General features: G+C 59.8%; 4 protein-coding genes across 17 annotated transcripts; 3 read left to right on the top strand and 1 right to left on the bottom strand.

Annotated features, from left to right (window-relative positions):
- The first annotated feature begins 76 nt into the window (after positions 1-76).
- LOC107312482 (uncharacterized) lies at positions 77-8557 on the top strand. 8 transcript variants are annotated; one of them, XM_085546045.1, is made up of 8 exons: positions 86-755; positions 825-944; positions 1301-1414; positions 1756-1809; positions 2199-2299; positions 2542-2617; positions 2729-2905; positions 3038-3357. In XM_085546045.1, exons 1-8 carry the CDS (start codon positions 203-205, stop codon positions 3091-3093), a joined length of 1251 nt encoding a protein of 416 aa, XP_085402171.1. In that variant the 5' UTR covers positions 86-202; the 3' UTR covers positions 3094-3357. The 8 variants fall into 8 exon arrangements, 7 of the variants coding, with proteins under 7 accessions (XP_085402173.1, XP_085402176.1, XP_085402170.1 ...); XR_014945623.1 differs by lacking the exons at positions 2729-2905; positions 3038-3357 and adding exons at positions 6395-6613; positions 6699-7322 and having other exon boundaries at positions 77-755; positions 2199-2617; XM_085546050.1 differs by lacking the exons at positions 2729-2905; positions 3038-3357 and adding an exon at positions 6395-6560 and having other exon boundaries at positions 80-755.
- On the top strand, positions 3505-11835 carry LOC146760937 (uncharacterized). Of its 4 annotated transcripts, none has more exons than XR_014945627.1 (4): positions 3618-4675; positions 5017-5070; positions 5816-5916; positions 6159-6234. XR_014945627.1 is itself a non-coding variant. In XM_085546053.1 (4 exons), exons 1-4 carry the CDS (start codon positions 4388-4390, stop codon positions 11792-11794), a joined length of 579 nt encoding a protein of 192 aa, XP_085402179.1. In that variant the 5' UTR covers positions 3618-4387; the 3' UTR covers positions 11795-11835. The 4 variants fall into 4 exon arrangements, 3 of the variants coding, with proteins under 3 accessions (XP_085402181.1, XP_085402179.1, XP_085402180.1); XM_085546053.1 differs by lacking the exons at positions 5816-5916; positions 6159-6234 and adding exons at positions 11426-11497; positions 11630-11835; XM_085546055.1 differs by lacking the exons at positions 5816-5916; positions 6159-6234 and adding an exon at positions 5531-5720 and having other exon boundaries at positions 3505-3752.
- On the bottom strand, positions 8749-11303 carry LOC146760938 (uncharacterized). The gene is made up of 4 exons (XM_085545950.1): positions 11075-11303; positions 10249-10359; positions 9651-10105; positions 8749-8903 (listed from the first exon to the last, which is right to left on the bottom strand). Exons 1-4 carry the CDS (start codon positions 11301-11303, stop codon positions 8880-8882), a joined length of 819 nt encoding a protein of 272 aa, XP_085402076.1. The 3' UTR covers positions 8749-8879.
- A 1171-nt stretch (positions 11836-13006) lies between the features above and the next one.
- Positions 13007-20856, top strand: SLC7A3 (solute carrier family 7 member 3). 4 transcript variants are annotated; one of them, XM_015859986.3, is made up of 12 exons: positions 13007-13157; positions 15524-15918; positions 16140-16298; positions 16376-16556; positions 16666-16778; positions 17389-17611; positions 17746-17885; positions 17965-18067; positions 18494-18705; positions 19095-19261; positions 19473-19581; positions 19708-20856. In XM_015859986.3, the coding sequence occupies exons 2-12, from the start codon at positions 15549-15551 to the stop codon at positions 19842-19844; spliced, it is 1914 nt and encodes a 637-aa protein (XP_015715472.2). In that variant the 5' UTR covers positions 13007-13157; positions 15524-15548; the 3' UTR covers positions 19845-20856. The 4 variants fall into 4 exon arrangements, with proteins under 4 accessions (XP_015715472.2, XP_015715473.2, XP_085402164.1 ...); XM_015859987.3 differs by lacking the exon at positions 13007-13157 and adding an exon at positions 14091-14233; XM_085546038.1 differs by lacking the exon at positions 13007-13157 and adding an exon at positions 14435-14561.
- The last annotated feature ends 490 nt before the right edge of the window (positions 20857-21346 follow it).

Consider the following 21346-nt stretch of genomic DNA (forward strand, 5'->3'; position numbering starts at 1 on the left):
GGGTGGCGAAGGGGAGCAGCGGGTGGGGAGGACGGGCAGCGGGAGGGATGCGGGGGCAGCGGGAGGGATGCGGGGGCAGCGGGAGGGATGCGGGGGCAGCGGGAGGGATGCGGGGGCAGCGGGAGGGCCTCCGGCGCGGCAGGGGGCGGGGAGCGTGCGGATTTAAGGCCGGCAGGGGAACGGCAGCGCGGCGGGAGCGGCGATGTCGCAGGATCAGCGGACGGGGATGCGGCGGATCTCCCAGAGCTGTCCCGACCTGCTCCGAGACGAGAGCGACTCGCTGCTCTTGCCGCTCACCCCGTCGTTCAGCAGCTCCATCGAGGAGGAATGCCGGAACATCGTCGCTCTCTTGCTCTCTGGCTCCGCCGCTTCTCCGCGTAGTTCTTCCAGCCCGGCTGACAGCGGCGCGTCGTGGTCACCCTCCTCCGGCCTCGTCACCTCCACGCCCCGCGGGTCCTCGCCGCGTCCCGAGTTCAGCCCGTCGGCTGCCGCTCTGCACAGCGCGTCCTGCGGGGTACAGCGCCAAATCGCTTTGACACGTGCCGGGAGATCCGCCGGCTTGACCCGCCTGCAGCACCGCAGGGCCGGGATGCTGCTCCCAGGCCGCTCCACGGGCACCATCCTGAGCAGCGCCCGTGGGAGGACGTTCATGGCTCGGTCGTCCTCGGCCCCGCTGCTGGCATCTGTGGGGCCGGAGCCGCAAGGGGCTGGCAGAGGGCGCGGTGCCCCTGCTACCAGGCTGCCCGTGATCTCAGGTAAGATGAGAGCAGTGCCCGCTTTGCCGTAAGGCTGCGGCACGGCCTCTTTTCTCCCCTTCCCCCCAGGTGCCAAGCCAAAGGCGATAACAGCTGCCAAATCCAGGCTGCAGCCTCCCAGCAGGGCCTCACAGCTGGCACAGCCATCCGCCAGGCACAAGGCTCCATCCAAGGGCAAAGGGATGGAAAGTAATTGTGCGGTGCTGGGGCATCTCAGAGGGCCGGTGCTGCGGCGAGAAGGGAGAAGGGGGAAGGCTGGGGGAGAAGCACAGAGACGGGACGGAATGTGGGGAGTGGGGAGTCCGTGTGGCAGCAGTGCAAGTAGGAGCCCAGGGAATGTGGCTGTGCTGGAGCTTCTCGGCCTCCTACCAGCATGGACTGGTGGTCCGTTGGCTCAGTCTCTCTTACAGGCCCGTGGGCGGCAGGTGCTGGTGCTGCTGGGCCTGGCAGAGCCCAGAGCTGCCCGAGGAGGGGCACGGTGTGGCTGCCTTACGGATGTCCCTGCAGTCCTTGCAGTCCCTGTGCCTGATGTTCTTCTACCGTAGCTGCTGGCAAGGCTGCTGGCCGCAAACAGCCACCTCAGAAGCTTCCCCCCACGGCTTCTGTCTGTCTGCAGTCGGGAGCGAGAAGAGCGGCTTCCTCCGAGCATGATTGCCCAGGTAAGGGGCAGTGGGCTGGGCAGAAGCCTTCGAGGTTCCCTCGTTGTGGCAGGGAGGAGGGGAGCTCCGCTTGGGTCGGTTCGTCAGGTCTCTGCTTCAGAGTCCAAGGCTGATCCTGACTGAGGACAGGAGGGGGCAGTGCGTGCTCAGGCTCAGACGAAGGGCACCCGAACAGCAGCGAGGCTGCATGGACTCGGTTTCCCTGGACGGGCACCAAGAGCGAGCCTGAGTAAATGTGCCGCTCTAAGTCACTCTCAGGATGGGGTTTCCTGGCTGCTGTCTGGGCATTCTTTGAGCAGTGCCTGACGTTCCTTGTTTTTGTTTCCCTTGTTGGACTTCAGAATCAACACATCAGGAGTCAGTGTGCGACAGGACCCGAGAGCTGCTGGAAATTGGTGAGAACAAAGAATGACTGCTTTCAGCATGGATTGCCATAGGAGTGGGTGAGCAGGACAGAGGCTCGGTCCCACGCAGGAATGCGGCCCTTTGCCTGCAGCCTGCTGGGCTCAGCCGGTGTCTCTGTGGCTTTCCTGGCTGGATTAGATGGGATCCTGGGCTGCCTGACCTGGTGGGTGACAAACCTGTCCCTTACACCCATGTGGGAGCCACTTCTCCCCACCGTGGGCAGCACCTGAACAGGCCAGGCCAGCAGCAGCTGTGGGGCTGGAGGGGCTCAAAGGCCTTTGGTTCTCCTGTGCAGCTTGTCTGGAGCAGCTCTGTGTCCTGGCTGAAGACAGGCCGACGGCTGTAGAGGTTACATTTCTAGTGAAAGCTCTTTCTACAGATAAAGCTGACTTGACGTTCATGTGTGTGGAGTCCCATCATCTCTGCGAATCACTCCCTGGCCCTGTTTCAGTCTGTGGTGATGCAGCCTGTGCTGCTCAGGTAAGAGCCAGCTGTGTGCTGCCCCATGAGCACACTGCACCCTGGGGCCTGGGCTGCAGAGGTGGCAGGCAGCGGAGTGCCCGGGGCTGCCAGTTTCCGAGCTGGCACCTGAGCCTTTCCCTGCAGTCACTTTTATACATCCTGACATTTTGGATGTATCCCAGTATGTGGTCAGGACAGCCTGTGCTGGGGCTGGGCTGCTGTGTGGGTCTCTGCATCCGCTCACACCCTGCCCTTGTCAGCCCGCAGGTTGCCGGTTGCCCCACGAGGAGCTGGAGCACTTGAAGAAAGAGCTGGATCAAATGAAAAGGGAGCTTGGTAGGTGGGGTTGGCTGCTCTGGGGGTGGAATGGGAGCCCTGCTACTGCCCATAGAGGTCCGAGGGTGAGGTGTTCAGGCTTGAATGCTGTCACTTGTCTCCTGCCCCCAGCTTACAAGACGGCCCAGTGGGAGGCGTGTGAGGCCCAGTGGGAAGCGTGTGAGGCCCAGTGGGAGGCGTGTAAGGCCCACTGGAAGGTGGGTCAGGCCCAGTGGGAGGCGCATTTGGCCCGGTGCGAGGCGTATCATCAGGCAGTCTCCTCTGTGTGTGCTCACCTCAGAGGGGCAGGTACGTCCCCCTGCTGGGGTGAACCCTCACCTCTATGTGGGTTGCAGGGATGCTCCGGTGATCCCTTGCTGGGCTCACCAGGGGCTGCTGTGTGGGAGGGATGAAGCTGGGAATGCTGCTCTTGTTCCTCAGGAATCCATCCAGAAGCTGCTCAGGAGGATGAGAACAGCACTGGGGAGAGTGACTGACAGCTCCCCCCATCCACGTTTGGATGTTGTGTTGAGGAATATGATTTAGCCGGGAAGTATTGGTAATGGTTGGACTAGATGATCTTCTAGGTCTTTTCCTACCTTGATAATTCTGTGATGCTGTGAGCACATGGGACAGATGGCAACGACTTGTCCAGCCACCAGAGCTGCTGGGCCAGTGATATTTCCAGATATTTACACCTGCACAGATGGATCTTTGTAACTCCTCGTACTTCAAATAAATGTGTCCTTTCTTGCACCGTCCTTGCTGTCTGCCCTCGGAGGGTCCGTACTGCTCTGCGCTGCCCACGCTTCCCCAAGGGGCTGGGCAGCAAGGACAGCTCGTTCTCAGGGGCCGGGGCATGGCAGGGATCCCGGTCCCGTCCTCTGTTTGGTTGTTTTCTTCTCGCAATCTGCTCGCAACCTGCCAGGGCCGGGATGGACGGACGGATGGAGGGAGGGATGGAGGGGTGGGCTTCACCTCCGCGCCCGGCAGTTTCCCCGCACGAGGGCGGTGCCGGGGCGGGGCGCAGCGAGACGGGAGGGCTGCTGCTCGGCTCGGCGCGTTCGCTCTCAGCGGGAGGAACCGCGTTGACCCCCAAGCGTGTCGGCAGCAGAACCGGGGCGGAGCGCGACGGGACCCGAACCGAACCGTGCCGGTGAGTCGATGCGGGCGGCGGGACGGGCGTTTCCGAGCGCAACCGGTGCCGCTTCCGTCAGCCACGCGGCGGGGAAGAGGAGGTGGAGGAGGAGGAAGGGCTGCTGTCGGTGGCGGTGCGGGTTGCGGGGAAATGGAAGGAGGAAATGAAATGGAACGCGGTAGATCCGTACCGACGGCTCCAGGAGCTCCGTTAGTGCGCGGGCAGCGGAGCAGCGGGACGGGCTGCCCAGGGGGGGCGGGGGCTACTTACCTGCGTATATTCAGGACCCGCCTGTAGAACGTGGTGACCTCCTCCTGTGCCCCGGTTGTGGAAGGGGGAGCTGTAAGTGGCTGTGGTGGCGCAGCGGTGGTGACAGGTGCCAGCAGCTGGCTGCTGCAGGAGGAGCCCAGCGTGAGGGTGGCAGCAGCACCTCTCCATAAGGGAGCTGCTGGGTCAGTTCTGGGTTAATCGGTTGGGATGGAACAGGGTAAGGACTGATTGAGTTTAGTCTCGTCTCTGTTTTGCAATGAGCTGGACAGTGGCAGTATGGCGCAGTGTGGCACGAGGGCACGAGGCTGAGCAGGGAACGGTCCAGGGCTTGTGAGCAACTGGCTGCAGCACAGCTGTCCTTTGGGGAGACCCCTCTGGCTGCCATGGCCGTATCGGGTGAGGCTCAGGGACCGCTCAGCTCAATGCCGGCAGCTTTGCGGGTGCTCCTTCAGGTTGTGGCACGTGGTAGAGCAGAGCCTGTCTCTATGGAGAGCCCAGAGCCACGGTGGCTGCCCCCTGACCCTGCCAGGCTTCCTGCCACGCACTCCCCTACGGCCTCCATCGCACTGTGCTGGGTGTCGTGGTGCCACCTCAGAAGCTTCCCCCCACGGCTTCTGTCTGTCTGCAGTCGGGAGCGAGAAGAGCGGCTTCCTCCGAGCGTGATTGCCCAGGTAAGGGGCAGTGGGCTGGGCAGAAGCCTTCGAGGTTCCCTCGTTGTGGCAGGGAGGAGGGGAGCTCCGCTTGGGTCGGTTCGTCAGGTCTCTGCTTCAGAGTCCAAGGCTGATCCTGACTGAGGACAGGAGGGGGCAGTGCGTGCTCAGGCTCAGACGAAGGGCACCCGAACAGCAGCGAGGCTGCATGGACTTAGTTTCCCTGGACGGGCACCAAGAGCGAGCCTGAGTAAATGTGCCACTCTAAGTCACTCTCAGGATGGGGTTTCCTGGCTGCTGCCTGGGCATTCTCTGAGCAGTGCCTGACGTTCCTTGTTTTTGTTTCCTTTGTTGGACTTCAGAATCAACACCTCAGGAATCAGTGTGCGACAGGACCCGAGAGCTGCTGGAAATTGGTGAGAACAAAGAATGACTGCTTTCAGCATGGATTGCCATAGGAGTGGGTGAGCAGGACAGAGGCTCGGTCCCATGCAGGAATGCGGCCCTTTGCCTGCAGCCTGCCGGGCTCAGCCTGTCTCTCTGTGGCTTTCCTGGCTGGATTAGATGGGATCCTGGGCTGCCTGACCTGGTGGGTTGTTGTAGAACGGCGGGAGAAAAGCAAACGACCACATTCATTGACATATGATCAGCTAATCTTGTTTATTCCATGGCTGCATGTACCTTTATAATACGGATAATTAGCTCATACATATTGCAAAAGCAGAGCTCATCATTGGTTCCCAATTATATACCATCCCCAAGTATCTTTGCAACTTGTTGTTATCATCCTGAAAGTTACTCCCTTGCTGAGTTCACAAAACCATGGCTAGTTTCTCACCATCACAGGGCATCCTGTTATTCTTGCTGTCCTTGCAGGTGGTTTGGCTGCTTGTTTGGCTGCACTGTGTTTATGACCCTTCTCAGCTAGCCAGCTGTAAATAACACACTCTACAGTGGGTGACAAACCTGTCCCTTGCACCCATGTGGGAGCCACTTATCCCCACCATGGGCAGCACCTGAACAGGCCAGGCCAGCAGCAGCTGTGGGTCTGGAGGGGCTCAAAGGCCTTTGGTTCTCCTGTGCAGCTTGTCTGGTGTGTCCTGACTGAAGAGAGGCTGATGGCTGTGTCGGTTACATTTCTAATGAAAGCTCTTTCTACAGATAAAGCTGACCAGACGTGTGTGAGTGTGGAGTCCCCTTATTTCTGCAAACTGAGCCCTGGCCCTGTTTCAGTCTGTGGGGATGCAGCCTGTGCTGCTCAGGTAAGAGCCAGCTGTGTGCTGCCCCATGAGCACACTGCACCCTGGGGCCTGGGCTGCAGAGGTGGCAGGCAGCGGAGTGCCCGGGGCTGCCAGTTTCCGAGCTGGCACCTGAGCCTTTCCCTGCAGTCACTTTTATACATCCTGACATTTTGGATGTATCCCAGTATGCGGTCAGGACAGCCTGTGCTGGGACTGGGCTGCTGTGTGGGTCTCTGCATCCGCTCACACCCTGCCCTTGTCAGCCCGCAGGTTGCCGGTTGCCCCACGAGGAGCTGGAGCACTTGAAGAAAGAGCTGGATCAAATGAAAAGGGAGCTCGGTAGGTGGGGCTGGCTGCTCTGGGGTGGAATGGGAGCCCTGCTACTGCCCATAGAGGTCCGAGGGTGAGAATCACACAGAATTGTAGGAGTTGGAAGGGATCTCTAGAGAAAGAGTCCAACCCCCCTGCCAAAGCAGGCTCCCTACACCACGTCGCACAGCTCGGTGTCCAGGCGGGTCTTGAATATCTCCAGAGAAGAAGACTCCACCACCTCCCTGGGCAGCCTGTTCCAGTGGTCCGTCTCCCTCACCATAAAGAAGTTCTTGCACACATTTGTGTGGAACTTCCTACGCTGTAGTTTCATCCCATTACCCCCAGTCTTGTCCCCATGCACTACTGAAAAGAGACCAGCCTCGCCACTATGGCCCCCACCCCTCAGGTATTTATAAATCTGGATCAAGTCCCCTCTCCTCCTTCTTTTCTCAAGGCTAAACAGACCCAGCTCGCTTTGTCTCTCCTCATAGGGGAGATGCTCCAGCCTGTCCAGGTCTCGCTGAATGGCAGCACAGCCTTCATGCGTGTCAGCCAATCCTCCCAACTTCGTGTCATCAGCAAACTTGCTGAGGGTGGTCACTATCCCCTCATCAAGGTCATTGTTGAAGACGTTGAACAAGACCAGACCCAGCACTGACCCCTGGGGGACGCCGCTAGTTACAGGCATCCAGCCAGACACCGCACCGTGAACGACAACCCTCTGTTCTCTGCCAGGCAGCCAATTCTCAACCCACTTCATCGTCCACTCATCTATCCCAGAAGTCATCTATCAGGCACAGGGACTGCAAGGACTGCAGGGACAGCCGCAAGGCAGCCACACCGTGCCCCTCCTCGGGCAGCTCTGGGCTCTGCCAGGCCCAGCAGCACCAGCACCTGCCGCCCATGGGCCCATAAGAGAGACTGAGCCAACGGACCACCAGTCCATGCTGGTAGGAGGCCGAGAAGCTCCAGCACAGCCACATTCCCTGGGCTCCTACTTGCACTGCTGCCACACGGACTCCCCACTCCCCACATTCCGTCCCGTCTCTGTGCTTCTCCCCCAGCCTTCCCCCTTCTCCCTTCTCGCCGCAGCACCGGCCCTCTGAGATGCCCCAGCACCGCACAATTACTTTCCATCCCTTTGCCCTTGGATGGAGCCTTGTGCCTGGTGGATGGCTGTGCCAACTGTGAGGCCCTGCTGGGAGGCTGCAGCCTGGACTTGGCAGCCGGAATCACCTTCGGATTGGCACCTGGGGGGAAGGGGAAGGGGAGAAAAGAGGCCATGCCGCAGCCTTACGGCAAAGCGGGCACTGCTCTCATCTTACCTGAGATCACGGGCAGCCTGGTAGCAGGGGCACCGCGCCCTCTGCCAGCCCCTTGCGGCTCCGGCCCCACAGATGCCAGCTGCCCAGCCCCTTGGGGAAGCGTGTGCAGCGCAGAGCAGTACGGACCCTCTGAGGGCAGACAGCAAGGACAGTGCAAGAAAGGACACATTTATTTGAAGTATGAGGAGTTACAAAGATCCATCTGTGCAGGTGTAAATATCTGGAAATATCACTGGCCCAGCAGCTCTGGTGGCTGGACAAGTCGTTGCCATCTGTCCCATGTGCTCACAGCATCACAGAATTATCAAGGTTGGAAAAGACCTAGAAGATCATCTAGTCCAACCATTACCAATACTTCCCGGCTAAATCATATTCCTCAACACAACATCCAAACGTGGATGGGGGGAGCTGTCAGTCACTCTCCCCAGTGCTGTTCTCATCCTCCTGAGCAGCTTCTGGATGGATTCCTGAGGAACAAGAGCAGCATTCCCAGCTTCATCCCTCCCACACAGCAGCCCCTGGTGAGCCCAGCAAGGGATCACCGGAGCATCCCTGCAACCCACATAGAGGTGAGGGTTCACCCCAGCAAGGGGACGTACCTGCCGCTCTGAGGTGAGCACACACAGAGGAGACTGCCTGATGATACGCCTCGCACCGGGCCAAATGCGCCTCCCACTGGGCCTCACACGCCTCCCACTGGGCCGTCTTGTAAGCTGGGGGCAGGAGACAAGTGACAGCATTCAAGCCTGAACACCTCACCCTCGGACCTCTATGGGCAGTAGCAGGGCTCCCATTCCACCCCCAGAGCAGCCAGCCCCACCTACCAAGCTCCCTTTTCATTTGCTCCAGCTCTTCCAAGCACTCCAGAATCTCGTGCAACAGCCTGTAAACTGCGGACTGACAAGGGCAGGGTGTCAAGGGATGCAGTGACCCACGCAGCAGCCCAGCCCCAGCACAGGTTGTCCTGACCGCATACTGGGATACATCCAAAATGTCAGGATGTATAAAAGTGACCGTGATGCAAACCGTGTGGGTGTGAATGTTTCAAAAGTCCCTTGGAAATTAAACGAGCAGAAGCCCGCAGTGCCCTGAGCACTAGAGAGGATGTAAAGCATGCAGCAAAATGCATGAGGGCTTGAGTAAACAGCAGGGAAAGGCTCAGGTGCCAGCTCGGAAACTGGCAGCCCCGGGCACTCCGCTGCCTGCCACCTCTGCAGCCCAGGCCCCAGGGTGCAGTGTGCTCATGGGGCAGCACACAGCTGGCTCTTACCTGAGCAGCACAGGCTGCATCACCACAGACTGAAACAGGGCCAGGGCTCAGTTGGCATAGATACGGGGACTCCACACTCACACACGTCTGGTCAGCTTTATCTGTAGAAAGAGCTTTCATTAGAAATGTAACCTCTACAGCCATCAGCCTCTCTTCAGTCAGGACACACCGGACAAGCTGCTCCAGACAAGCTGCACAGGAGAACCAAAGGCCTTTGAGCCCCTCCAGCCCCACAGCTGCTGCTGGCCTGGCCTGTTCAGGTGCTGCCCATGGTGGGGAGTAGTGGCTCCCACATGGGTGCAAGGGGCCAGCCAGCACAGGGGGGCACAGAGCTACAGCAAGAGTGGCACTCCCCAACAGGAGGCTACCAGCTGCTCCGAACGGCTGCCTCTCCTTACACCCCAGGCAAAAGGCAAAAATCCAACAGAACCCAATCTATAAATGCAGACTCTTCCCGTTATGGCATGAGGGCAGATGGCTGGCCTTCAGCTGGCCTTTAGCATTCCCTGGGCTCCTACTTGCACTGCTGCCACACGGACTCCCCACTCCCCACATTCCGTCCCATCTCCGTGCTTCTCCCCTGGCCTTCCCCTTTCTCCCTTCTCGCCACATTGCCCTCTGAGATCCCCCAGCACCGCAGAAATACTTTCCGTCCCTTTGCCCTTGGATGGAGCCTTGTGCCTGGCGGATGGCTGTGCCAGCTGTGAGGCCCTGCTGGGAGGCTGCAGCCTGGATTTGGCAGCCGGAATCACCTTCGGCTTGGCACCCGGGGGGAAGGGGAATGGGAGAAAAGAGGCCATGCCGCAGCTTTACGGCAAAGCGGGCACTGCCCCAGGGGCTCAGCTTACCTGAGAGCACAGCAGCCTGGTTGCGGGGGCACTGCGCCCTCTGCCAGCCCCTTGCGGCTCTGGCCCCACGGATGCCAGCGGCCAGGCCAGGAATGGCAGGGCCTGGGACAGCCTTCCACCAGCACGGCTCAGGATGGTGCCGGGGGTCCAGACTGGGAGCAGCATCCTGGCCCTGCAGTGCTGCAGGCGGGTCAAGCAGGCGGACCTCCTGGTACAGGGCAAATTGAGGCACCGTGGCGAGGACTTGAGGGGCATGGAGGTGACATGACACAGCGAGTCACTGTTCACCAGGCTGGGAGAAGGACTAGGAAAGGCGGCGGAGCACACGAGCAGGCAAGTGACGATGTCGCGGCACTTGTCTTCAAAGAAGCTGCTGTAGAGCGGGGAGAGCGGCGAGTTGCCCCATCTCACAGCAGGTCGGGGCAGCTTGGAGAGCCCCACCGCAGCCCCTTCCACTTAAAAAAGCCTTTTTTATTATCCTTTATTTCCTTAGCTAGATTCAACTCCAGGTGGGCTTTAGCCTTCCTTGTCACATCTCTGCAGGCCCTGACTACATTCTTATATTCTTCCCAAGTGGTCAGACCCTTTTTCCGCATACCATGAACTTTCCTCCTTCCTCGGAGCTTGCACCTGAACTCCTTGCTCATCCACGCAGGTCTCCTGGCACCTTTTCCCAATTTCTTAGTCGCAGGGATGCACTGATCCTGAGCTTGGAAGAAGATCAGTGTTACTAGCAGGGACAGGGAGGTAACTGTCCCCCTGTGCTCGGCACTGGTGAGGTCGCACCTCAAGTACTGTGTTCAGTTTTGGGCCCCTCACTACAAGAAAGACATTGAGGCCCTGGAGCATGTTCACAGGAGGGCTACAAAGCTGGTGAGGGGTCTGGAGCACAGGCCTTACGAGGAGCGGCTGAGGGAGCTGGGATTGTTCAGCCTGGAGAAGAGGAAGCTCAGGGGAGACCTTATAGCTCTCTATAACTTCCTGAAGGGGGGTTGTAGTGAGCTGGGGGTCGGCCTTTTCTCTCATGTAGACAGTGATAGAACTAGAGGCAATGGTTCCAAGCTGCAGCAGGGGAGATTCAGGCTGGACATTAGGAAGTATTACCTTTTGGAAAGGGTGGTCAGGCATTGGAATACACTGCCCAGGGAGGTGGTGGAGTCACCGACCATGGGGGTATTCAAGAAACGTTTGGATGTTGTGTTGAGGGATATGATTTAACTGAGAAGTATTGGTGATGGTTGGACTGGATGATCTTCTAGGTCTTTTCCAACCTTGATAATTCTGTGATTCTGTGATCCATGTAAATGCTAACCAGCTCTCACAGGCCCCCTTGCCTTCTAACACCCTGGCCCACAGGATAGCCCCAAGTAGGTCCCGGAAGAGATCAAAGTTGGCTCTCCTAAAGTCCAGGGTAGCAATCCTACTTTTTGCTTTGCTTCCTCCACTGAGGATCTCGAACTCCACCATCTCATGATCGCTACAATCCAAGCTACCCCCAACTTTTACTTCTTTAACAAGTCCTTCCTTGTTGGTGAGAACAAGGTCGAGCAACACCCCGCCCCACGTCAGCTCCTCGACCACCTGCATTAGAAAGTTGTCTGCAACACACTGCAAGAATTGTCTGGACCATGCGTGCCTGGCCACGTTGGTCATCCAGCAAATATCCAGATAATTGAAGTCCCCCATAAGTACCAGTGCCCGGAAGCGTGACGCTACTTCCAGTTGCTTTCATGAGGTGTTCAGGCTGAACGCAGTCACTTGTCTCCTGCCCCCAGTTGACAAGATGGCCCAGTGTGAGGAGTATCGTCAGGCAGTCTCCTCTTTGTGTGCTCACCTCAGAGCGGCAGGTACGTCCCCTTGCTGGGGTGAACCCTCACCTCTATGTGGGTTGCAGGGATGCTCCGGTGATCCCTTGCTGGGCTCACCAGGGGCTGCTGTGTGGGAGGGATGAAGCTGGGAATGCTGCTCTTGTTCCTCAGGAATCCATCCAGAAGCTGCTCAGGAGGATGAGAACAGCACTGGGGAGAGTGACTGACAGCTCCCCCCAGCACATGGGACAGATGGCAACGACTTGTCCAGCCACCAGAGCTGCTGGGACAGTGATATTTCCAGATATTTACACCTGCACAGATGGATCTTTGTAACTCCTCGAACTTCAAATAAATGTGTCCTTTCTTGCACTGTCCTTGCTGTCTGCCCTCGGAGGGTCCGTACTGCTCTGCGCTGCCCACGCTTCCCCAAGGGGCTGGGCAGAAAGGACAGCTCGTTCTCAGCTTTCTGCCAGGCCAGATCTGGGTCTGCTGCATGCAGGGAGGAGGTGGTTGGCGATTGTGGACTGACTGAAGCTCAGCCTGTCTGCATGCAGGCCTTGCTGGCCAAGTCTGGGTACGTCCGAGAAGGATGCTTGGACATGTGCTGCTGACACCACAGCAGTGGGAGGCAGCTGTGTGGGGAGGTTTCTGCCTTAACCTTGTTCATGCTGGAAGTGAGAAGAGCCAGTTCTTTCCGACGGCACATTTGGCTTTCTGCAGCTGTTAGCTGCAGTTGAGCTGGTGGTTTGTGTGTAGGGCATGGCAGTAGCACATGGGGCTCAGCTCTTACCCGTTCCTGCCTGCGGGAGTGGGAAGCGCTGCCTGCAAGCCCTGCCACGCTGCTTTCTACTTGTGGTGGGTTGGCGTGGGTGCCTCATCTGACTGCACGGCATCTGGGTGAGGCCCTGCAGAGCCCTGCTTCATTGTGCTGGCAGCACCCTGGGGTTGGGCTGGGCAGCTCGGTGTGTTTCTGCTCCCCTTTTGTCTCAGGCTGCTGTTTTTGGCCTCCCCCCAGTGTCACAGGCAGCCCCTGTTGCTCACGGGACAGCTGCTGGGGATGCACCATCCTCTGCCTCCCACCTCTGTGCTGCTCATGGGAGGTAATGGGGCTCCAAGGGCTGATTTAGGGCTGCTTCTACATGGCTTTTGGCTCCATTTCTGGGCTGCAGCTGCCTGTGCTCCCACATCATGCTGGCTAAGCAAATGTGGCTGCTGCCTGCCTTCCTGCAGCTCCTGTTGGGACGTGTGCTTGGCTCGCTCTGCACCCCAGGGCTGGATCAGAGCCTCGCGTTGGATGAGATGAGGATGAGGCACACCGTGAGGGGGAACAGGAGCTGTATGGGGGCTGTATGGGAGGTGTGGAAGCAAGCGGGTGGGCCTGTCCCGCTCCGTGTCCCAAAGCATCATCCAAAAGGCCACTGTATTAAAATGATTTCTGGGAACGGGTGAGTCCCGGTGGCGTCAGCCCAGTGTTGACACTCCGGGTATTTCAGGGGCCGGGCATTTCCCCACGGCGCCGTGCCGGGGCTGCCCCGCCGCTGCCCCACTGCAGCCCCCGCGGAGCCGCTGCCCGCACACCGCAGGGAGCGCGGCTTCAGCGTGGCCGTGCCACGTGGCGGCGGCAGCCCGGGGGGGGTTGGCAGGAAGCACGGCCGGTGCCGGCAGTGAGGCTGCACGGGGCGCTCGTATCCACACCGTGAGTCCGTTTCCTTTCTTACGGGAGCAGCCGTACGGGGGGCGGTGGGGGGGTTGGAGGGCACCGTCCGTCCATTCATTCATTCATTCATTCATTCATCTGAGCGGGAAGAGCGAGATCCGCGTCTGCGTCACATCCTAAATGCCGCCCCGCCGTTCCATTGCGTTGCGCTCACGGTATTTCCGAGCGCAACCTTTTGTCTCCCCAACCTCCGGGGCGAGGCGGTGCGAGTGGGCACCTGACGGGATCCGCAGCACCGTGCCCTGCTGCGCCCCCCCCCTCCCAGTAGCTCAGCGCCCTGTATGGGGGACTGGCCGCCTCCTGGCGCTGCTGCTGAGCGAACGACACAGCAGTGGCCGATTGCATCAGGAGAGCTTTCCGAGAGGGGCGGGGTGGTGGGGGGAAGAGAACTGCCGGGTGCCTCGCTGCTGCTGTAAGGAAAAAGCGGCGTAGCTCCCTGCAGTTCTCCGGAGATGGCTCTTTCCCGTCCCCGCGCCGCCTGTTGCTGTCCGTTTCTCCGTTGGTGCGCGCAGCCGGGGGCCCGTTGCCCGCGCAGCACGTGGCCGTCGGGCTGAGCCGTGCCCCATGGCGTGTCCCCACAGCCCCGAGCAGCCCCGAGCTCTGTCCCTCCGTGCTGTGGGCGCTGGGAGACCTCAGTTCCCCCCGGCGTGGCCGTCCGTGGGGTAGCACCGCGCTGCCGCCGCCCCGCGTTTCCCCTTTCCATCGGGCTCGAGGCGGGCCGGGGCATGGCAGGGATCCCGGTCCCGTCCTCTGTTTGGTTGTTTTCTTCTCGCAATCTGCTCTTCTGGGCGCATTGCTGCGGGCAGGACGGACGGGCCGCGGTGTTGGGCCGGGATGGACGGACGGATGGAGGGAGGGATGGAGGGGTGGGCTTCACCTCCGCGCCCGGCAGTTTCCCCGCACGAGGGCGGTGCCGGGGCGGGGCGCAGCGAGACGGGAGGGCTGCTGCTCGGCTCGGCGCGTTCGCTCTCAGCGGGAGGAACCGCGTTGCCCCCCAAGCGTGTCGGCAGCAGAACCGGGGCGGAGCGCGACGGGACCCGAACCGAACCGTGCCGGTGAGTCGCTGCGGGCGGCGGGACGGGCGTTTCCGAGCGCAACCGGTGCCGCTTCCGTCAGCCACGCGGCGGGGAAGAGGAGGAGGAGGAGGAGGAGGAGGAAGGGCTGCTGTCGGTGGCGGTGCGGGTTGCTGCGCGCCCGTCCGAACGGCGCTGCTTCCGCGCGCTCCGAGCTTCCTTCCTCGCGCCAACCCGCGCTTTGTGCGCCGCTCCGCGCGGGGAAATGGAACGAGGAAATGAAATGGAACGAGGAAGTTCCGTACCGACAGCGCCAGGAGCTCCGTTAGTGCGTGGGCAGCGGAGCAGCGGGACGGGATGCCCAGATTGGGTGGGGGCTCCTTACCTGGGTATATCCAGGACCCGCCTGTATAACGTGCTGTAGGAACCCGCGATAGGGGCTGGGACTCCACGACCCTCACAGGTCCCCTCCAAGCCCCGTGGTTCTGTCAGCGTGCTGGTGGGCAGAGAATGGAATCGTAGAATCACAGAGTGGCCTGGGTTAAAAAGGACCACGACGATCGTCTGCTTTCAACCCCCCTGCTGTGTGCAGGGCTGCCAGCCACCAGACCAGGCTGCCCAGAGCCACATCTCTCCATCCGTGGCCATTCCCTGTGGGCAGCTCTGTGGGATGCTCACAGTCCAGAGCGTTTCTGGGGATAGCCGAGTGTGGGGCCGGGGCTGTGGGGTGTGACACATGGATCCCACACACAGCCCTGGGGCACAGGCTGTCCGTATGCAGGGGATGCGTGCTGGGAGCCTCGTTGCTGTGCTCACTGCGTGTCTGGCCATGCACCCCCAGCGAGGGTGCAGGCTGATGTTGGGAGGACCAAACGTGTCCGTGTGACTCAGCCCAGCTCGCTTTGCCTCCCTGCCATTGGCTTCTGCACATACCTACACGCCTCACTGGGAGGGTTGTGCCAAGCAGTCAAGTTTGGGCCGATGGATCTCTGTGTGCCAGAGGTGGGGAGTTGCTCAAAGACAGCAGGGCAAGCTCCAGGACGTGCCCAGGCCCTCGGGGCTGGGACCACACGGCGTTTGCTTAAGGAGCCTGTTTCGTGCCCTGGACTTGCTGGGTTTGCCTCCAGCTGGCTTTCCTGGTGCAGGGGCTGTGCAGGTGGGTGTGCAGCCCTGCGCTGCTGGTCTCCATCCCAGCAATGGGGGCTCTATGCCAATGGGTCAGCCAAGGGACTGCTGCTCCCTCCCACGGGGGTGGCAGTGGCATAGCTGCATGGCTCCAGCTCCATGAGTTGGACGCTGAGTTTCACGCTGCTACAACAACTTCTCTTGCAGGGCTTCTGAGCAGTGAGGGGACGAGATGTTTGGGGGGAAAATGAGCAGCCTTGGGAAGAAGCTGATCCGCCGGCGCATGGTGGATCTTAGTTCCGAGGAGACACGCTTTGCTCGCTGCCTCTCCACGCTGGACCTCATCGCCCTGGGGGTGGGCAGCACGCTGGGTGCTGGTGTGTACGTGCTGACCGGGGAAGTGGCCAAGGATACGGCCGGTCCGTCCATCGTCCTCTGCTTCCTGGTGGCTGCACTGTCATCGATACTGGCCGGGCTCTGCTATGCAGAGTTTGGAGCCCGTGTCCCCAAGACCGGCTCTGCCTACCTCTACAGCTACGTCACAGTCGGTGAGATCTGGGCTTTCACCACTGGCTGGAACCTCATCCTGTCCTACGTGATAGGTAAGTGGCTCTGCTGGCTGGGGCTGGGAAGTGTGGGGCCGGCACGTGTCCCAGTGAGCGGCACCGTAGCGGGGCATGGGTGTAGTGTGCAGGCTGGGTGCTTGGGGGATCCATATGGCTGTGTGATGGGGATGGTGCTGCCCTGCCCTGTCCTGCCCTGGTTTGTCTCAGCGCTGCCACGTGCAGGGCTCGGACCGATAAGCAGCTTTGCTGTTGGCCAGGCACAGCCAGCGTGGCCCGAGCCTGGAGCGCAGCATTCGACAACATCATCAGCAACCAAATCTCCACCTTCTTCATGAACAAGACCACGCTGCACCTGCCGGGGGTGCTGGCCGAGCGCCCGGACTTCTTTGCGTTGATCCTGATCGCGTTGCTCACTGGTGAGTTGTGTCGGAGCGGCTCGGCGGCAGCGCGGTGATGCAGTGCGGGTGCAGCCTGTTCACCCCTCGGTCCCCAGCACTGCTGACCTTTGGCGTCAGTGAGTCCGCCCTGGTGAACAAAATCTTCACGGCGGTGAACCTGCTGGTGTTGGCCTTCGTCTTCATCGCCGGCTGCATCAAGGGAGACATCAAGAACTGGCAGCTGACGGTAGAGGATTACATCAACCTCACGCAGTCGCATGAGACAGAGGAAGTCAGGTGAGGACAACGAGTGTGTCTGGCTGGAGTCTGGCTAGTGGTATGTGGCACAGGGCTGGTCCTGTGTTGTGTGTCGATGCCCCAATGGCTGTCCTCAATATTATTCCAGAAGAAAAGCCTTCGGCTCCGGTGGGTTTGTCCCCTTTAAGCTGGAAGGGATTCTGATGGGTGCTGCCACGTGTTTCTACGCCTTCGTGGGTTTCGACTGCATCGCCACCACAGGTAGAGAATGCCTGGAGTGGGGCAGCTGCCAGAGCTGCTCTGGGAGGAGCTCAGTGCTCCCTGCTGTGGGAACAGCCTGTCCCCAGCTGGGCTGCACAAAGGGCCTTGGCTGCCCATAGCAAAGGCTCCCTGCGAGGTGTGTTGAGAACGGGGCTGCAGGGAGCCTTCCAGCTGCAGAGCCGAGTGCTGGGAATTGCTGCGAATTGCTGCTTCTTCTGCTTATTTCCTGGCCTCCAGCAACATTAGATTTTTTTCTTAAGATGTCGGTTCTGCATGAACTCAGTTGCTCTGGCGTGCGGGGAGCCCTCTTCATTTCCTCTCCTTCCCCCAGGACTCTGCTCAGCAGGCTGCTGGTACAGGCTGTTCTGCACGGCCCCTGTGCCTCCCTGCAGCCTCCTCTGCTGGCTGCAGAGCCTCTGGTGGGGAGCGCAGTGCTGCGAGGAGCAAAAGCTCAGGGCAAAGGGCACCACGGGTGCATTGCTACATCACCTCACTAGTGCTTATGCAGAGAGCTGGATTTACCGGGAGCTGGAGCTGCAGGCTGGGGTGTGGGGCTGGGCACAGCCGCAAGTACAGATTGGGACGGACTCTGCCTCTTTCCTCCATGCAGGGGAGGAAGCCAGGAACCCGCAGCGCTCCATCCCCATTGGAATCATTGTGTCCCTCCTCATCTGCTTCGTGGCCTATTTCGGGGTCTCTGCGGCCCTCACGCTGATGGTGCCCTACTTCATGCTGAACAAGAAGAGCCCGCTGCCCGAGGCCTTCAAGGAAGTGGGCTGGGAGCCTGCCCGCTATGCCGTTGCCATTGGCTCGCTCTGCGCACTCTCCACCAGGTAGGACCGAACCCTGTTTGTGGTGCCACCCAGCCCAGCACAGGGCTGGGGATACCTGTCCCAGGCTTCACCCTGTGTGATTTCCCTGGCTGCTGGCCCTCTGGCCAGCCCTGAGCTGCTTCTCCCCATGGCAGCTTGCTGGGCTCGATGTTTCCCATGCCGCGTGTGATCTACGCCATGGCAGAGGATGGGCTGCTCTTCAAGTTCCTCTCCAGAATCAACAGTCGCACCAAGACTCCTCTCTCAGCCACCATCACCTCAGGGCTGCTCGCGGGTAACACTCCTGGTGGCCATCTTGCACTCAGTCACCCTGCAGGCCAGGGCTGTGCTCACGCTTTCCATCCTCGTTGCAGCTGTGTTGGCCTTCCTGCTTGACCTGAAAGACCTGGTGGACCTCATGTCGATCGGCACGCTGCTGGCTTACTCCCTGGTCGCTGTGTGTGTGCTCATCCTCCGGTGGGTGCCAACTTTTATGCAAAGTGTCCCTTCACCGTGGTCCCTTGGGTGGACGCACCTTGTAGACAGCGTGGGGCCTGTGGCCACGGCTCAAGCCATGAAGTGAAGGCTGCTTGGGACCTCCGGGCACACCATAGAATCACTGAGGTTGGAAAAGAGCACTAAGATCCCCAAGTCCAACCGCAGCCCACCCCATCAGGACCATCACCGCATCCTGCAGTGCCACGTTTCCATAGTTCGGGCACACCTGCAAGGATGGTGACCCCAGCACCCTCTGGGCAGCTGTGCCATCCGTGGGACTGCTGCTTTCCAGCATGGGTCTGAAGGAGCAGGAGGGAACGATGGGTGCTATTGTATCCCTGGGGTTGGAACTTCCTCGTACTGTGCTGTAGTTGGTGCAACACTGAGCAGGTCTGCTGTGTGCAGGTACCAGCCTGGGCAGCTGAACTCCCCAAAGGCCGTGGAGATGCTGGAGCTGAATGGGAATGAGGAGGAGAGAGCTGTCATGAACCCAAACATCGCTGCCACGGGCACCAAACAGAAGGAGACGCTGTCCCTTACAGCACTCTTCAGTCCATCTGCAGACACTCCCACGGCACTCTCAGGGTGCATCGTCTACGTCTGTGTCTCAATCATGGGTGAGTGAGTGGGAGGCAGCGGCTCCTGCATGTCCTGCCACATCACTGGCTCGTTGCTGTGCCAGGGGCTGGGGCGTGTTGGTCCCTGCAGACCTGGGGAGCTTTGATGGATGCATCAATGGTTTCATTGTGCAGGCAGAGCAGGGCAGCCCAGTAGGGTCTGGGGAAGTGCCAGAACTGGGTTTGAGCCCAGCTGAGCACAGGTTTCCCTCCGCTTGCCAGGCTGGTGAGTTCCTCCTGGCAAAGTGCTTCCCCAAGGCCTTGGGGTTGGTGTTGGAGGACCTGTACGTGAGCAGGAGGGGACAGCTCAGCTCAGCAGCCCATGGGGTGGCAGGGAGGTCTGTGCAGCCACATGCAGTGCATCGTGGTGATGGGCTCTTCTCTTGCAGCTGTGCTGGTTACGGTCATCTGCGTGGTGCTGACCCTCAAGGTGAAGGCGCTGAAGGAGGCCAACGTGGCCTGGATCTTGGTCCTGGTGCTGCTCCTCATGGCTCTGCTCATCCCCACCATCATCATTTGGAGGCAGCCGCAGAGCAATGCGCGGTTGAACTTCAAGGTGAGTGCAGCCTCCAAAAGCTCTGCACCCAAGGCTGGTGCAGGATCTGCTGGGCTGGCTGCTGGGCTTCCTCCATCCAGTAATGTCCAGAGCCCAGAGACACGACTCTAAGGCACTGCTCCGGGAACGGAAGCACCCAAGTGGCAGAGCATTCTCTAGACTAGCCAGGTCCCTTGGGCACAGCTAAGGTGGAACCTCTTGTCCCTCACAGGTACCTTTCCTCCCACTCCTTCCACTCTGCAGCATCTTTGTTAACATCCTGCTGATGGTGCAGCTGAGTACCAGCACCTGGGTGCGCTTTGCCATCTGGATGGCTGTGGGTAGGTGTCCCGGAGGGGACTGTGATGCCCCAAAGCTTGCGGGTATCTCATTTCTCCAGCTTCTGCCTGTTGGTGGCCCGGGGAGGCCGTTTCCTGCCATGTGTCTCATCGCAGGTACTTTTGCAGGTTTTATGATATACTTTGGCTATGGCATTCGGAACAGTGTGGAAGGGAAAAATGCAAAGGAGCTTCGAAGTTCCACAACTGAAAACCCTCTACAGCACCCTGGGATGGAGCTCAGCCGTGGGGCTGCTGCAATCTGAGAGAGGTGGTGGTTGTGATCAACATCTGTGCTCAGAGGACTGTCAGTATTACAGTGCTGGTATGGGACCTCACACTGCTCAGCACAGCCATCCCGTGGGGTCCAAGCCCAGACTCGGCCGTGCGCTGCCCTTTCCCCTTGCCGAGCAGCAGTTGTGGAGAGGAGACCCCGGGCTGGGGGAATGCTGGTGGCCCGGGGGCTGCTCCCTGCATTCCCACCCTGCCGAGGGGCAATGACACCGATACGGCCCTCCCAGTGTGAAAACTGCTGTCACATCCTGCTTCTCCTGCCCATGAGACACTCCACGTGATGGTAACTGCTGTATTTGTGTCAACGCAGTCATGACTGAGGTTGGAAGCACCTCAGCCTGGTACTGCCCGGTACCCCACAGCAGCACAGGGCTCAGCACCCACAGCCCCAATACAATCCCATGCCTGTGCTGAGCCCTGTGCTGCTGGACTCGTTCGCTTAGTGTGAGCATCACACTCAGCTGCTTGTGATGATGTCTGCAGTGTAGACATAAGTGTCCAACCTTATATGCCTTGGTTCAATTGGAGTTTCAGTGTTGATTTTTTATACTTATTGAAGTCTAAATGGTTTGGCTGTTTTGTTTTTTTTTTAACTGCTCGGCTCTGTTGGTCCAGCTGCGTCTCACTTCAATGCCTCTGTCCCACAGCTTGAGCTGGGGGCTGGGAATAGTCTGTCCTTGTGTCACTCTGCTGATGGGGAGCAGCGCAGTGGGGCACCCAGCCCCATGCTCCTGGTACTGGGGTGTGGGACAGCAGCGGGCTGGGCCCTCTGCCACATGGCAGTGTGTCATCATGTCCCAGTGCTGCTGTAAAGACCTCAGAAATAGCCCCTGGGGTTCCCACTGGGCCTGCGGGGGAGGCACAGCCAGGAACTGAGCCGCATCCCTGGGAGAAGACTATTTCCCAGATTCCGGCCTGGTCTCAATCAGCCCTGACAGATTATTTTGTGAAACAAATAAACTAATTTAGGGCAGATGGATCTTACGTGGGCTTTGCGTCTTCTTGTTTCCTGGCAGCTGAGCAGGGTCAGCGCTCGGCCAGCAGGGAGGGCCCCATGGCTCAGCCCCAGGGCTCTGTGGGGAGGAGAGGGGCTGCCACCCCGCTGCACCCTGTGTCCCTGTGCAGGCCCATGAGCATGGCACAGTGCCCACACTCACCCACATGGGCAATGCTGCTCCAGCCCCAGGGCAGCATGAAGCAGCCTTCTGCCTCCTTATCCAGCCATCAGATTGCTGGGGAGGCGGTGATGAGGCCCTGGAGTCTGAGCAAGCTGAAGGCCCCAGGGAAATGTCTGTGCCGCTCCCACTGCTTTAACCACTGCCTTGCTGGATGAGATCCTTCTATAGGGATGTGGTTCACATGGAGGGGAGCTGGGGAGACGCTCCTTAGGGGGTGAAGGGATGGACCTTAATGCCATGGGTTCCTGTGGGGCTTCCCTGGAGCACAGCACTGCTGGATGAGCCCTGGAGGGGCA

Source organism: Coturnix japonica, chromosome 4 (assembly GCF_054131305.1).
Source record: "Coturnix japonica strain WE chromosome 4, WE-NBRP24, whole genome shotgun sequence".
Classification (NCBI taxonomy): Eukaryota; Metazoa; Chordata; class Aves; order Galliformes; family Phasianidae; genus Coturnix; species Coturnix japonica.

Excerpts from the sequence above, each read along its gene's own strand:
- LOC107312482 (XM_085546044.1), top strand. The coding sequence starts at position 203 with ATGTCGCAGGATCAGCGGACGGGGATGCGGCGGATCTCCCAGAGCTGT. Across the intron at positions 756-824 it reads CAGGCTGCCCGTGATCTCAG|GTGCCAAGCCAAAGGCGATA; the intron begins GTAAGATGAGAG and ends CCTTCCCCCCAG. Across the intron at positions 1,415-1,755 it reads CTCCGAGCATGATTGCCCAG|AATCAACACATCAGGAGTCA; the intron begins GTAAGGGGCAGT and ends GTTGGACTTCAG.
- LOC146760937 (XM_085546053.1), top strand. The coding sequence starts at position 4,388 with ATGGCCGTATCGGGTGAGGCTCAGGGACCGCTCAGCTCAATGCCGGCA. Across the intron at positions 4,676-5,016 it reads CTCCGAGCGTGATTGCCCAG|AATCAACACCTCAGGAATCA; the intron begins GTAAGGGGCAGT and ends GTTGGACTTCAG. Across the intron at positions 11,498-11,629 it reads TGCTCACCTCAGAGCGGCAG|GAATCCATCCAGAAGCTGCT; the intron begins GTACGTCCCCTT and ends CTTGTTCCTCAG.
- LOC146760938 (XM_085545950.1), bottom strand. The coding sequence starts at position 11,303 with ATGACCAACGTGGCCAGGCACGCATGGTCCAGACAATTCTTGCAGTGT. Across the intron at positions 10,360-11,074 it reads TGGAGGAAGCAAAGCAAAAA|CTCAGGATCAGTGCATCCCT; the intron begins GTAGGATTGCTA and ends TCTTCTTCCAAG. Across the intron at positions 8,904-9,650 it reads CCAGGCTGCTGTGCTCTCAG|ATAAAGCTGACCAGACGTGT; the intron begins GTAAGCTGAGCC and ends CTCTTTCTACAG.
- SLC7A3 (XM_015859986.3), top strand. The coding sequence starts at position 15,549 with ATGTTTGGGGGGAAAATGAGCAGCCTTGGGAAGAAGCTGATCCGCCGG. Across the intron at positions 18,706-19,094 it reads CGTCTGTGTCTCAATCATGG|CTGTGCTGGTTACGGTCATC; the intron begins GTGAGTGAGTGG and ends CTTCTCTTGCAG. Across the intron at positions 19,262-19,472 it reads ATGCGCGGTTGAACTTCAAG|GTACCTTTCCTCCCACTCCT; the intron begins GTGAGTGCAGCC and ends TGTCCCTCACAG.